At 44.1% G+C, this 15,857-nt stretch overlaps 1 protein-coding gene across 2 annotated transcripts in view; it reads left to right on the forward strand.

The window, feature by feature from the left end:
- The window catches only part of COL20A1 (collagen type XX alpha 1 chain), a 44,066-nt gene that overhangs the window by 18,480 nt on the left and 9,729 nt on the right, over positions 1 to 15,857 (forward strand). For both annotated transcript variants that reach the window (XM_069871846.1, XM_069871847.1), the window contains exons 18-27: positions 2,484 to 2,626; positions 3,253 to 3,382; positions 3,682 to 3,738; positions 6,847 to 6,885; positions 8,159 to 8,297; positions 9,917 to 10,059; positions 10,442 to 10,551; positions 11,320 to 11,478; positions 13,467 to 13,544; positions 14,153 to 14,239. In XM_069871846.1, the coding sequence (XP_069727947.1) occupies positions 2,484 to 2,626; positions 3,253 to 3,382; positions 3,682 to 3,738; positions 6,847 to 6,885; positions 8,159 to 8,297; positions 9,917 to 10,059; positions 10,442 to 10,551; positions 11,320 to 11,478; positions 13,467 to 13,544; positions 14,153 to 14,239 (1,085 nt within the window). The remainder of the gene's footprint in view (positions 1 to 2,483; positions 2,627 to 3,252; positions 3,383 to 3,681; positions 3,739 to 6,846; positions 6,886 to 8,158; positions 8,298 to 9,916; positions 10,060 to 10,441; positions 10,552 to 11,319; positions 11,479 to 13,466; positions 13,545 to 14,152; positions 14,240 to 15,857) is intronic.

Raw genomic sequence — 15,857 nt, forward strand, 5'->3', positions numbered from 1 at the left:
GTCATGAAATTTCTCTTAAAAATGACTCAGTAGAATTTGCAAGAAACACTGAAGTTTAAGGACAGTGGCTGAACTGAAACTCAGCAGGAAGCAGTGGTAACATAAGCTTCTCTCCCCATCCTTCATCCTCCCTGAAGTAATTTCCTTTTGAAGGTTAAAGGAGAAAATGCCAGGTCAGAGCAGAGCGATGCTTTTTGCATGCTGGTTTTGTGAAATGGAACAACGTTCCTCCCCTGGGAGCGAGGCGAGAACACCAAGTTCAGTATTCAGGACCACTAATCCCTCTCGTCCTACCTGAAAACCCACTTCAAGGCCAAGGGGCTCTGCAGACACCAGTCCCTCACAGACAATAGTTCACCTAAAACATCATCCTCTCTTATAAAACCCAAACCCCTTCATCTCTGTGCTGTGTCACTCGGTAGGCTTGGGTTTTCTGTTCTTCCTGGCAGGCAGAAAAGCTGTTTCAAAGTTATGGCTTGATATCTACCTTCAAAATGTTTATAAATTCAAACTAAAATGGCTGAATAGCTTTAGCAGGGACAGGAACAAATATTGGAGACAGTGACATGGTGCAGGTCCCTTCTTATATTCTTAACTTGCTCAGAACTCACTGTTTAAGTTGTAATGGTGTAATTAAATCTTCAGGGAGAGCAAGAGGGAGTAAAATTACTTCTGGAGTTAAAAAGTGTAGCTGGAAAAACCTCACATCTTCAGTCTTTTTTAAAAACACATAATTATTTATTTGAATATTTAACTATTAACATGGAAGAATATTTTAATGGAACAGATTCCAGGGGTTTATTCTTGTTTGAAAATGTGGCTGTGATGCTGCTTAGACCCAGAGCAAGCGGGCTGGGATTCCTCCTGTGGAGCGGCAGAGATTCAAGAGGTAATCGAAGGCACAGATGGTGTCCTCTGTGCCAGTGATGCTTCTTTCCTCCTGGGTGGCTTCGGGAGGTGACCTTTCCCCTGGCTGTCAGGTCCATGCCATCAAATTCTGCCAGGCCTGGGGGCTTTCGGAAATAGAACCAATTCAATAGACTTTCCCTAACTTTCACTTTGTTCACTTTAAAAAGAACCTCCGCTTCTCTCAGCTGAAGGAAATAGCCAACGTAGCCAGGGAAGATGTAGCTGCGTAGCACAGCACTAATGATGGTGCTGTTGAAGTGACTTTACCTCCCACGCTTGTTTTCTTCTTCGCTTTACCTTGCGGTGATGCACAGCAACAGCCTCCAGCCTGATTCAGCTGCCAGCAATCTTGATTCAGCTTCAGTAAAAGTAAGCTCATTTTATAGGGAAGGAGGATCAATGAAGATGCAAACGATCTTCACGCAGCCTGTGCTCTAGAGTCACCCTGGGCTTTGCTGGGTGGGCAGAAGACCCTTACAGGTAAAACTGCAGAACTGAAATCTTCGAGTCTGGGCGTGCGTTCCTGACTGTCTTCATGGCTCACCCATAATTTTTGGTCACTTCTGATTAAAATGCTTCCTTTTCTCTGCCCAAAGCTTTTGTGTCCTCACAACAGCACAAGTTCAAGGCCAGGCACATGTATTTACTCAGAGCAAGACGCAGGTCGGTAACGAGCTCCAGGAGCAGATGACCCCATGCTCTTGAGCCCCTTGTTTGAGCAGCAGATGGATTCAGCCCCGTCTGCCTTTTTCTTACTAACTCTCAGCCTCTGCTCAGAGAAATCACTCTAGCGTAACAGCCTCTGTTACCAGGTCCAGTTTGCTACACAGCAAACTTTTCCCCAGGGAAAGAAATGCATTTACATAATTAAAAATGCTCAGCTTTGGTCTCTGGCAAACTCTTTTTCTGGCTGACCACGGCTCACCCCGTCACCTACTTGGGGTGCGTCTATGCATCACAGTGTAGGGCCAGAAAAGGGAGATAGCTCAGGCACTTGTACGTGCCCCTTTCCTCGAGGCTGAGTGTGTTGGTGTGAGAAATGCCTGATAAAACTCTTAATTGCTGGCTGCTCTGGGATCTTCCATAGTTCAGAATAATTTTAAAACTGAAAGCAAATTGCAAAATATTAGAAATCATGATGAATTAACTTCGAAGTATGATCCAGGTTTAACCGGTAATCCAAATGTTTGTCCAGTGTATCTCCAGGTCTTTGAAATTCAGTTGTGGTTTGGGTCTTTATGAAGGATATCCTTTGGTGTTTGTTCTTGGTATATACAATAGATCTCTTTTTCTTGTGCTTCTAGGGCTATTCCCTCCTTCCAAGAATTATTTCCAGGTCTTAGGATTTGAATTGTTGAACGCTTGAGTTGTACTGTGTTGTACTCAGGCAATCTTCATCCCTCCAGGATCTGTTTTCTGTTTTGCCTGGTCCCTGAAGCGCCTGCTTCTGCTCTGAGCATCAGTTAACAGCACAGCAGAAACACAGAAATGGGCTTGGAAGCAAATGCTGCTGGCCCTGTTTACAGACATTACTACCTGCCTTTTATGCTGTTCACCTTTAATCCCTGCTGCAGATTCCCGGAGCCCTCCCACCAACCTCTTCATTGACTCCGAGAGTCCCACCAGCCTCCAGGTCCACTGGACCCCTCCTGATGGCCGCATACAGCACTACAAGATCACCTACAGCCCTGTTTCTGATGCTGGTGCTCAGCAAACAGTAAGTCTCCAGCTCCTTTGTAGGTGACAGGTGCTGGACGAGGGGACGCAGAGACAATTTTGTGCTCAGGGGAACTCAGCTCACTCCAGTAGGGTTTGCCATAAGGATAGCTGGTTTGCAGGATGACAAAAGCAAATTTCTTCCTCTGACCTGCTGGACGTTGCTTTATGAGGAGGACCTCCAGGCTTCTTTGTGATTAAGATATTTGTGTCCTTCAAAGCTCTAATACCTCATCTTTCTCCTCTCCCTGAACTGGGCTGGGGAATTCGTAGAGGCAGAGGGGTGGAGCATGAACCTACTGCCCCTCTGACTTGGGGAGGTTAAACATTAATCTTTTAAAGGCCAGCTTTGCTACTCAAATCCAGACTGGTTACCATGTTATGAGGCACATCTACTGCATTTGCATAGGGAACGTTGGGATGCTCTTGCCCTGGGCAGGGCTATCCCAAAGGCATAGCCAGGCTTCCTTGGCTTTCTCTTACTGTTGCCTGAACTAATCAGGGATGCTGCCCTGGACGTCATTGTCCCAGCAGTCGCTATTATAACACTTCCATGTAGCTCTGGGTTGTAAGAGCTGTAACAGGAACCCTGCTCAAATATGGGTTTCTTTTTCCACCCTGCTGTAGATCATGGCTTCTGGCAAAAGCACCAGTGTGACCCTACAGTCACTGCTGCCCGATCGAGCCTACAAGGTGGTCATTTCAGCCATCCACTATACTGGAGAGAGCGAGAGCACATCCGCAACGGGGCGGACGGGTAAGTGTATCAGTCAGAACGTGCATGTTCTTCATAACCTCTCATCCATCAGTCTGGAGGCAATCTCCATCACGGCAACGATGCTCGCATTTGCTCTGTGCTGTGCCCAAGGCCAGAATTTTGCTCAGCAGGGTAGACTACTAGCCTTGAAAAGGGAAAGTCCTGCCCCAGTTTCTGCACTCCTATGCATTACTGGCAATTCAAGGATGACTGGGAAGAGCTGGTGATCATGTTGATCTTGAGCCAGGCATCGCTGTCCTGAATAACAGAGCTCACGCATGCATTGCTTTCTCTTTCAGCTCCTGTGTCCTCTAAATTCCCTTCAATACGAGGATTCATTCCATCTAAAACAGAGGGTAAACAATCTCCTATGAAGTCTTGCTTTGTTGTTTGATTTTGGTTTTTATTTCTCAGTAACAAATTGCATGGTTTGGGCTCTGCAGGGCAAACAGGAGGGGATACGTCAGTTCTTGACAGATGCCCCTGGGGACTGTCCAAGGACAGCCAGAAAACACAGAACTTCTTAAAATCAGATTCCCTTAGCAAAGAGACTGATAGTATTTTTAGAGGATTGCTGACCAACTTGACCAAAATGGAGAAACGGAAACAACGATATGTTTTAAATTAAAGTTCCCTGTAAAGTCCCTTATTAAATTTAATGAGCATATGTTCTCAGAACTGATACAAAGCAAACTATGAAAGGGATTAGTAAGAAACATTGAATTGAATTAATGGGGTGATAAAAAGTTGTTAAGAAGCAAATATTAGAAGACAGATATTGTGGCAGTAATGCCTTTTCCTCTCTATTCAAAATAAATCTCAACAAAACTTCAGGTTCAAAACTTATTGAAGGAAGGCGTGTAGTGATAGGATGAGGGGCAATGGGTATAAACCAGAGAGAGGCAGATTTAGACTGGACATAGGGAGAAATTTCTTCACAATGAGAGTGGGGAGGCACTGGAACAGGTTGCCTAGGGAAGCTGTGGCTGCCCCATCCCTGGAGGGGTTCAAGGCCAGGTTGGATGGGGTCTTGGGCAGCCTGATCCAGTGGGACGTCTCTCTCCCCATGGCAGGGGGGTGGAATTAGATGATCTTTAAGGTCCCTTCCAACCCAAACTATTTTATGATTCTATGAAAGCACAAAGGAAGAATGAAGTGAATTAGATGAGAAAATATTAGTTTGTATCTAAAAGATGACATATCAAACTCAGCTTTCAAGTGGTTTAGTGAGGAAACCTACAGGTGTTCAGACCACAGTGGAAAAGTCTTGTGAACTTTCAAGCAGAAAACAATTGTCCCATAAGGCTGATGAGTCACCTTGTAGAATTTAATATAGCTGTTTGGCTGTGATGGCTGGAAAGAGGAGAAATATTAAATTGTGTGTGTTGCATGAAGTAGCTTCTTTTAAGTGGAGATGATTAGTAGCAATGCTGGGAAAACTGTTTGATGTGCAGTAAAGGTCTTAAATATTGATAGGTAACCAAATTACTGAGAGAAATGGCCTGATGTTGCAGGAGTGAATGTTTATTGTAGAGTGAATAACTGCATTTGGCTGGGACTTGGGGAGAAAAACAGAAAACAGAGAACAACAAGACAGCAGGGATCCTAGGCTGGAAACTAGGAAAAAGTCTTCAAAGCAGAAGTGCATACTGCCAGTGTCAGGGGTCCCTGCCCAGCCTCTGATATGCTTTGTTTGAGCTGAGCACTGCCAGATCAAAGAATGTGAGCAACCTAAGTGCCTGCAGCTTGGGAAGGAGGGGAGAATTGCCAGAGACAGCAAGCTGGACCCCAGGGTCTGAGCAAGGGGCAGGTAGAGCTCCCTGACTCTCAAGCAAGAAAGTCAGATACCTGGTAGATGGGCAAATTTATAGCCTGCTTATATAACTTTCTGGGGATTTGTGGAATTTTCTTCATCATGCTTAAATTTCTGAGCAGTTCTTCACCTTTGGAAAGCTGGTTGGATTCTGGAAGAGGAAGGGAAAGAGTAACGTATAGCTTGTAAACACAAGTCAGATCATCCTAGATGCAGGACATTGCTCTATAACTGGGAGGTGGACAAGCTCAATGTGATGGCTTTGAGGCTCGTATTTCAGTAGCTGATTTCTAAACTGATTTCCATAGACACGTTCAACAGTTTTATACTCAATGCTACAGGAATTATGGGATGTATGTATAAAACTAAGCATCAGGTTTAATAACAGAGGTCATGGCAATTTGTAAATCTTAGTGACTTTACTCGTGGGTTCAGCAGTCCTGTGACCATCGAAGTTATAGGTTTGGGTGCCTTTTCTTTAATGTGTGTCTTGATGACACTGAAACTCCTGTAAACTTGAATCTTGGGTGCCCTGGGGGGACAATAAGTCACCTCCTTTAATATTTTTATGTTTTACAAAACTTAGCTATGGAAAATTGAAAGCCTTACATTTCTGATGGGGTATGAAATGGCATTGATGCAAGAACAGCAATAGCAAGGCTATCCTGGAGCCTCAATATAATGATCTGCTAGATTCTATTATACTGATGACCTAGAAAACCATTTATGAAATAGCCTATCTGTCAAGTGTCCTTGATTTTCAGGGACAATTCTCATTTTGCGTCAAGCTTTCCCTTTGTCCCTGTTCCATCTGGCACCCATGGCCTGGGATTTACATGGTAGCAATAATTGAAAGTAGCATTCGTGCTTTGTTTCCTAAAACACCCCCTCACCTGAGCCTTCTAAACGCCGAGCGTTCATAGCCACGGTGCCTCGTGGTCCACTTTTCATGTTCCAGCCTTTTCCCCTCTGGTTTTGCTTTCTGACCTGTGGCACCTGATAGGATTTACCAAAGGAATCTCTGGAAGGCAAAGTGTAAAACTTTTCCAAAGCTCTTTGTGAGTCCCTAAAGAGTTCAAAAGGCAAACTCTCAGGCTGAAATACATGTTTTTGCTGTGTGTATTTTGAGTTGGAGGTACAAAATTTGGAACTGCAGGTACTTTATTTTACAAAACCATTAAGATGCAAGTTGCAGTAAAGGCAAAATAAAAAAAAAACCACAAAAAAACCCGAACCAAACCACCTAGTGCTTTGATGTCTGTTTTTAAATAGAAACTTGCAGAATATGATTCTCCTTGGTATCTCACATTATAAGATGCCAGGTGAGTTAGAAAGCAATCATGAAAATGGCTGATGATGAAAGACAGTATTTTCATTTTTGCGATGGTGAGGCAAGGAACAACCTTTATGTTTGCATTAACATAAACTCTCTCTCTCTCCATATATATACATATACATACATACATACATATATATATATATATATAAAAGACAAGGTTGAAGTCCAGGCTCTGAATTAAGTTGTAGAATATTTGAAGTTTTAATATATTTTCCCATTGCTCTGCCTAGAGGAACCACATTCATTTTGCTTCTATAATCCCATACTGTGTCTTTTTTCCTAATAGTTTTTCTCTTTTATTTTTCCTCACAGCTTGCCCCACCATCAGCTCTATCCAAGGCTCCGTACGAGGTACAGTGGCACATCCAGTGGTCCTGGGCTGTGAATGTCAAAGCACTCCACCCTGGAGGGGTTCAAGGCCAGGCTGGATGGGGCTTTGAGCAACCTGATCCAGTGGGAGGTGTCCGTGCCCGTGGCAGGGGATGGGACTGGATGGGCTTTGAGGTCCCTTCCAACATAAACCATTCTATGATATTGCAATATGTTTATAATTGTGACTCAAGCTGTATTTTCAGTCTTTACACTACGTTATTTCCTCACATTTTAAAGGAAGTTCCAGTGCCAGAAGCTCTATTTCAGAGATAAATGGTTCTCAAGTAGGTCATTTCTTCTGGCAAACTCCCTAGTACTATCGGAAAATAAAAAAAAAACAACCTGAAAAAAAGCCCCAAAAAAGCCACCTTGGACCAACTCCCAGGCAAAAAACCAGCTCAAACCTAGAGACTGCAGAAAATTGTAAATGGTGAAGGGGTGAGGGAATCCAGAGTGAAGGGACGATGTTGTAATGAAATTGTAGCCTTTCCATTTGCTAAAGAATGAACTATCTCCTTCATCCCAGCCTTCTGCAAACTCAGATAAACTGAAAAAAAAGAATCCCATTTGCACGATCTTGTCTTACTAAACAGAAAACTGAAATGGGAAAATGACTTGGAGCTTTAATGATGAGTTGGGATAGTGAGATGAAGCTGCACGAGCCGTGGAGACGATGTCAGAGATGTCAGGAGAGAATCTCTGTAGAATGCATCAGACAGGTCACCCCTGGGTCTCTCATGAAAATAGAAAGAAATGGAAATGATTGTATTTTAAAGTCCTTTCCTAATTTTTCTGACTTTTAAATGTAAGGCATTTCAGAGCAGAAATAATTCTCTTTCCTTGCTAGCAATTACTGGACTGATTCCATGTCTTTTGAAGATAATATTTTTGCATCTCGTTGAAAAAGAGAAATTATTGGAGTAACTTCTTTCTCATTTGTTTTTCATTCTGGAGATTTGAAAACATAATTGTGAACATCTCCGTCTTTAGCCTACTCTTCTCCGAGAGGAGGGGATTACAGTAAATATGTGCAGAGGGTGTAGATGCAAACTCTTTTCCTTGGCTTCCACTTGTAGAGTACACGCCAGGTTTCTAGTGAGTTTGCAAAGCCTTGCTGATGTCCATATTGCTATGGCTTTTTTTTCCTGTTGCTTTCTCTGTAGTTGCTAAAGGCTAATTCTATCCTTTTTTTACACCCTTTTTTACACTCTTTTCTAACCACCTTATTTCTGTTTTCTTTTGTCTCTTCCAGGATTTGATATGATGGAAGCTTTTGGCTTAGTAGAGAAGGAATACGCCTCCATTAACGGCGTAGCTATGGAGCCTTTCATCTTCAGCAGTTCCCGTACCTTCACCCTGTTCAGAGACACCCAACTCACCCTGAGGACCAGGTGGGACCAGAGCTGTGACCTGTGTCATCCCTGTCATGGCTCTCACGCATACACATTAGCTACGCTCACAGCAGAGGAAGATCCTGGTTTGGGGGTGAATGATGCGGCCCCACTGGCAACATCAAAATGAAATTATAAAGATGAAGAGCTAAATCCAACCATAGGTAGACTGAAAAGAACACTAGAGTCTTTTCTTTTTAATATATACAGAAATTAATCTCTAACTTGCTTCAAGATGGTTATGGACTATGTCCTGTGAAATTAAGGGGACATAACAGAGGTATTCATTATGTTTTTTGTGCAAACATTTTCACAGTGAGGTTTTTCCTTTCTAAAAAAAATCCCTTTTTCCAGCAGCGTTGGTTGCTTTGATGGATGTAAGGATCATGTCATGTAGGAAACTGCACCATTCTTTAGTTATTCTGTCCACAACCACGTACACTTCAGTGATGGCAGTTTGAGGTCACATTTTTCATCTTCAGTCCCTCCTCCCGGTATCTCTGGTTTGGAGACAAGTCTTTGATTTAGAAAATATTTGTCTCATAGCTGCTCTCTTCAGCTTGGGTCCTTATTGATGAGAGGGAATAACCACTGACTCTGGGTTGTGACTTGACCCTGTTCCGTTGTGGATGAGGCTTCTCCATAGGGTCCCAAGCAGGCCAGGCAGCTCCCATGACCTCCCTCATTCTTTATAATAATAAATCAGGAATGATCTGACTCCTGACATTCAGCACTACTTTGTTTACAGCCTAATTACTAAGGCACTGGCTCAGTTTAATCTTAGTTAAAGAAGCAAAGCTTCTTAGAGTAAACAGAGTGGGGGAGATTGGGAGAACTCTTTGGTTTAAATACTCAGAAAATTGTGGGTAAATCCCTTTGTTCAGCTGCCTTTCAAGGGCATTACTCCTTCAGAAAAAGAAAGAGAAATAAGAACCTTGCATTACTTATGAATCAGTGCTGAAAAGATGCTTGATGAGTTGTGTGTATGCCCATGCAAATGTGTCCTAGTTCAGATTACAGATATATTTCAGGCATAACCAATTTGACCTTCCTCCTTGCCTTGTGTCCTCTCGCTGCTGCTCCTGCCCAGTGTGCTCTGGCGAGTTTGGCAGTGGCTGCTGAAGGAGCTGGGTTGTGCTGATGGGCATCGTTGTGCTGGGATTTGGCAACCTAGAGGGGGTTTTCTGTGGGCTCTGTGCTTATCCCTGAAAGACTCTTTTATTAATTTCTGCCAAGGCTTAAAGATTTGCCCATGCTACCTGAGGATCATTCCTCCTTCTTGAAGAGGAGACTTGAGGGAGTGGTTTAGAGCCTGGCAGGGATGTTTGGCAAGCTCCCACTGGGCTCTGTTTTGAAAAGCATTAAGGTCTCACTTGCCATGTCTTGACATTCCCCAAGGCAGCTCTGGCAGGGAAGGACCGATACTGACTGCTCCACCTGGGTATCCCCTGGAAAACAGGGGGCTCGCTCTTTCCTGGTGCATCGCATTCAGCTCCCTTGCGTGAAGCTTCTCCAGGCTGCTCTGCCTAAGAAACACTAGAGATGAGCCCAGTCTGCATGATGTTGCCTGCTGGCTTTCACTGTTTTAAGCCCCTGACGCTTGGCTTGTCTCGTTGCAGTGATGTCCACCTCTTTGCAATCCCCCCCGAGCACACCATCAGCATCCTCCTGCGCCTGCTGCCCGACAGCCCCAAGGAGCCCTTCGCCGTGTGGCAAGTAACAGATGAGGACTTCCAGCCCCTCCTTGGTGTTAACCTTGACCGTAAGGTTTCTTGTTGAATACATTCCATTCAGGTATTTGCACACATTTCTGCAAGCAGCAGAACTCATTTTGGTATTCCCTTGGAAAGTTTTTATGGTTTAATGTTCTTGTTATAAGTCAGAAGTTTTGAGAAGCTTTGTTGTTGCTGCCAAGCTTGAATTTTAAATGCTTCCTTCTGCAATTAAAAGATATATTTTAATTTTTAATCTACTTGTAACATATTCTTTATTTTTACACATTCCTTTTGCACTGTTTAGAAATATTTAATGATAAACTATGAAGTGTTTCACCGTGTTCAAGCCTATTCAATTACTGTTCAGTATGTAGGTGAAATTAATTTCTGTTTTAGTTCTAAGCTGTTATTTTTCCTATTCTCTCGTAGCCAGTAAGAAATCCTTGACCTATTTTAATCACGACTACAAGGCTGATTTGCAGGAAGTCTCCTTTGACCAGCAGGAAGTGAAGAAGATATTCTATGGGAGCTTTCATAAGGTCCTTATCAAGAGAGGGAGAGATGTGGCTCACAATCTCAGTCCACTCTGAGAGTATTATGTCATCAATGTGTCTTGTTCAAAGTGAGGAGTGATTATACAAATGCTTTGCATCCACATTGGTAGGGAACTGGCAAACCTATTTGACACGCTGGAGTTTATGATTCTAAAAAAATATGGTTCATACTCTACTTAAAATACTAGTTTCACATATTGATTTCTTTCCCTTCCCCCCAGAAACTCCAAGATGAGGGGGTTTAGGTCTTAATAATCAGGAAAAATAGAAAAATCAAACTTTTTTTGGTGGGGGGGGTGGGTTTTGGTAACCATTTAGTGCTGGAAGGAGGGGAAAAGGTGAATCTAAACTGTTGAGAAAACCACTTTATGACTCATAATACTTTTTTTTTGTCATCTCTGTTCTCAGAGCAAAAGTATTCCACCCAAATAAGCTTCAAGCACTTTCTATCAGTACTGTAGGCAGTTGCATTATTCAGCTAGTTCTGAAAAGTGAATTATTAAATACTACAACTCCTGAAAGGCTTCTGCCAAGGAGAGGTGAGGGGAACATGAGGGAAAAGTGCAGTGCTGCACAGCAGGCACAGCACATATCAAAACGTATTCCTGAGCCCCACTACTCCATTCGATCCTTAAAAACACTCCAGTAGTAACAGCAGCAGTCTGGGAATTTGGCAGAAGGCACGATTGTCTTTAAAAGACTCCCCCAGCTCATCGCGGAGCTCCAACCCGCCTCTTTCCACCTGCCACCCAGGTGCACGTGGCCGTGAGCCACTTCAAGATCAAACTCTATCTGGACTGTAAGAAAATAGCAGAGAAACCTATCAACACCGTTGGCAGCATCTCCACCGCTGGCTTCATCATGCTGGGCAAAGTGACAAGGACCAGAGGACCCAGGAGCGGGTCTGCATCGGTGAGTCCCAAGAGGTCGGTGCTGTCAGAGAGCCAGGGGGCTTAAATTGGGAGCTGGTTGGGGTGGGCAGAGGGAGAGGAGTGCCATCTCGCATCATTCTCACTCAGAACGCCTCCAAATGTTTCTGTCATGCACAACCGTGCCTTGATCCTGCTGATCTCCGTGATTTTAATGAGCTTTCCTGTTGCAATGTTTGTCCCCTCTGCATCCTGCCTCTCTTTGAGGTCGGTGATCAGAGGCAGCAGTGTGAGCGTGTCCTGGAGGTGCCATCCGCTGCCTGCTTCATCTGAGGACCAGGGAAACACAGATTCTGCACTGAGAGGCAGAAGCAGACAATGTTTGGGAACCACTTCTGCAAGGGAAGGTTGTGCATACCAGCCCCCACCAAGTGATATTGGGAAATGCCAGTGACTGAAGGCAACAGGGCTGGATGTGCCTCAGTCTCGTAGTTTGGGCTTGCCTGTCTGCATGCAAATGACAGGAAAATAATCTGCTTGGAAAAAAGAACCAACAGCTCAAACACGCGGTGCTAGGCTGGATCACAGAGATCCTTACTGGATCACTCAGTGTTGCAGAGAGCCTGCTCCCCATGAGAGGAAAGAATAAAGGGAGGTGTGGACTTGGTGTCATGCTTTATGATGGCCCAACATGTGGCCTTATGGCCAAAAATCCCCATAAGTGATGCCACCTGCGGTCTGTTGCCATACTTAACTCCTCAAAATAGGAATGTTAAATACATGGAACATAAGGGGCAAGTCCATCACTCAGCATGTGCTAGTGGGACTGCAGAAAATCATTCATGGCTTCTGTGAAGCTTTTACTTCTTAGCTCTGCTTTTAGATTTAGAAGTCCAGGGGAAAACAACCCATCAGTTAACATACAACTTCTCTTGTCTCAAAACAGTGCAGTAAAGCCAGTTTGTCTGGTGTGCTTGCCTAACTGACATGAGAGGGGCAGAGGTCTGGGTTATATAGGGATAAAAGTGGACATTGGAATTGATTGTAAAATATGGGGTCAACTATATAGCAGAGCAGAGGACAATATTCAAGCAGTTTTTATTTATTTCCTAAAGAAATTAGGTGGCAATTTGATCCCAAACCTCTGGCCAACAAGGCAGGAATCTGTGCTCTCCTTGTCCCTCACAAATTCTCCCTGCTTAGCTAGACAGATTCAGTTATAAGTAATGAACAGCTTCATGCCATCCCTGCTCCCATTGCCTTTCCAGCCTGGCAAAACTTCGCAACTTCCACAGCTCTGCTGCCCTTGAAGACAGAGTGTCTCATTACTGCTTATCACGGAACCTTATTTAATTTAAAATATCTTTAACTGCCACTTGTTCTATGGGGCTCATCTATATCTCAAAGCTGCATGGCACACTCCCAGGGCTGTACAGCTTGCTCGTTGTTAAATGCATGGACTGGAAGGAAAGAAAAAAGATGAGAAATGGTGTCAAGGAAAGAGAAAAAAAGATCTTTGCCTTGTTATTTCGTTTTGGCTTTGTGCAGTGTGTGCTTTGTTAATCAAAATGGGAAGATAGGTCAGTGTGGTGAGAAAGACAGGTTGGGGGTTCTTGCGAGGGCATCACATTTGTCCTGGGAAATGCTTCTGCCACATTCGCTCATATCTCCGTGCCCCTAAGGGGAGAAAAGCAAAGTCTCTGCTCACATTTTGGTGGTGCTGAAGCCCAGTTACTTGAGAATTTGCTCACTATTGCAGGATTGTGAATAGATTAGATGGAGTCTTGGGTGTGAAGCTGCTTGTTGACTTTCTTAGCAAGACACAGAGACCTGAGGGCTTGTAAACCACTCCATGGTTGGGGATACTTTTCATGCCATGACTTTTCTGTGCATAATTATATTTGGGACCAGATAGATGAGTCCTGTCAGATCATCACTGCAGGTTGTTTCAAACATCTGAACATCATGAGATGTGATGATGACCCATGTGTGCCAGTGCTACTTCCCTGTCAAACTCTCTTTTTTCCACAGTTCCAGCTGCAGTCTTTGCAGATCGTGTGCAGCAGCGTAGGGGCAGAGGAAGACAGATGCTGTGATCTCCCTGCATTGGTAAGACAAGAGGGACTGCTCTGCTAATTGGCATGAAGCTGAGCACTGAGGTGACACTGCAAATGATTTTGATAGGCTCACGGGGGAAACTATAGTTTTTCCCTCTTCTCTTGGGAATAACACTTGTGTATTTCTTGGTGAAGTGAACAAAACTGTGTTCGCTTCAAAAGGAAAGAAACACTCCAAATTCCGATGCAGTGAACATCCCTCTTGTCAGGAGCTCATCAGTGACAGCAGCCCTGACAGCCCTAAGACTTTGCGGCCACCTCAGCCCTGAGATTCACCGCTTCCCCCCCCCCCCGCCTTCCTTACAGATTTTCTTCTCAAAGCAAGAAGCTGCTTGGTGGGGTATATAAACAGGTGGCAAGGAGAAAATTATCTTCCAGTATGTGTTATGGAAATGTCAGTCAGGACTGGTTCATATTTTTTTTTGTCTACACTTGTTATTTGAGAGAAAAATGAAACACTGAATTGTTCACAAAAAACCTCTCAGTGGAGTAAAGAAAAATCCTACTTTTCTTCAGCTGAAAAACTGAAAATGTTACCTGTGGTCCATCCTGCTCTTGAAACGCAGCTGCTCTTGACACCTTGGCTTGCTTCTGTTTCAGAGGGATGAGGAGACCTGCCCTGCCTTAGCTCCTGCCTGCTCTTGTACTTCTGGCCGCCCGGGCTTGCCAGGACCTCCAGGGCCCCCCGTGAGTCCAGCCTTCCACCCAGTATATTGCATGCTCTGGTGTTGCTTCGCATTGTCCGGGCATCAGGCTTGAGGATAACGTTCCTGTAATATTTTGCCCCCTAACCTCAATGACTCTATGACCCTATTTTCTTTACTGACAGAATGGTGAAGAGACTGCCCAGGGCAGTGGTGGAATTGTCATCTCTGCAGGGGTTCAAAAAGAGTGTCAATGTGGCACTTCAGGACATGGTCTTGTAGGCGTGTTGATGTTGTGTTGATGGTTGGACTTGATGATCACAGAATCATAGAACAGTTTGGGTTGGAAGGGACCTTAAAGATCGTCTAGTTCCAACTCCTCTAAGATTCCAGCTTAGAAATATTTTCAAACCTGAATGATTCTGTGATTCTATGATTCATTATGAACACAGGAGAGTCCCTATGGGTTTAAATTGCAGGAGGAAACATTCCAGTTAAATACTAGGACAGTTGTTATTAAAAAGTTTGCAGTTTGGAAGTTTAGGGAAAAGCATTTCATTTCCACAAGGCAGCCAAAACCTTACAACCTGCCCGCAGCACCCCATTTCGACCCTTCCAGGTGCCTTTCTCCTGGAAAATAACCATTAATAAAACCACAGGCCTCTTTGCTCAAGTGCAAAGGTTTCAGATCACCCCTTGCATTGCCGTGGTTTAACTGTGAATTCAGTTTCACGCTTTGCAAGACACAGCACCTTATTGCAGAGTAATTACATGCTCATTCTGGTGGAAGTTTAATTACACAGCACACTCCACCGTAACAGTTTGCTTCAATATCCTAAGTACATAATTACCAGCTTGCATTGCCCTGTGGTTTAAACATCTCCGAAGTACAACTCTTAAAGAGCGAGACTCTTTGAAGCATTAGAGAAATATGGTTTTGACACATAACCTTATCCTCACACCATTAAACCTGTGGTAATTTGCTGCAGTTACAAGAGCACGCCTTGCTATTTTTAAAATTCCACTTAGCAAGACTCTGTCCCACCTTGTATTTAGCACCGTCCTTAATGAGTGGTTTTGACCAGGTCCAGCTGACTTCTGAAATGAGCTTCTCGGAGCTTCTGAAAGCACCTTTCCCAAAGCTCTCTGCCTGTATGTGCTTCTTAATCTGTTTTTTTTAGAGACAAGAATAGAAAATTTCAGATTCAGATGGCAAAAGTCCACGTGATGTTGGTTCATGCCAGAAGATTGGTTTCTGCCCTGCGTCCTGCAGTTATGCAGATGTAGAGCTAAGCCAGGTCTCCCCAGAGCTGGCTGCTCTCCCTGGTCTTAGTGCGTATCTGCTCTCTTGGGACGGTATTATAAAACCCAACATAGTCCCAAAGGGTTGTAGACATGACTGCCTCTTCTTTTTCTTCCCAAATGTGTTCCCATGTTTGTATGCGACCCTTTTCTTTATTTGTTGTTTCAGCATGGCTTTGCTGGGGCACTTGGAGGGAGGTTGTTGGGCAGGTTGATGATGGTGAGCACAGTGTAACCACCACCTGTCACGGAGAGGCTGTGCTGTCCTCTCCTTTCTGCTTTTCCACATTTGCTGGGTGGCTTCATTCATCTTCTTCTTGCCTCCACCTGCTGCAAGCTCTCTGGGGCAGGAAACATCT

This window comes from Phaenicophaeus curvirostris, chromosome 18 (assembly GCF_032191515.1).
Source record: "Phaenicophaeus curvirostris isolate KB17595 chromosome 18, BPBGC_Pcur_1.0, whole genome shotgun sequence".
NCBI lineage: Eukaryota > Metazoa > Chordata > Aves > Cuculiformes > Cuculidae > Phaenicophaeus > Phaenicophaeus curvirostris.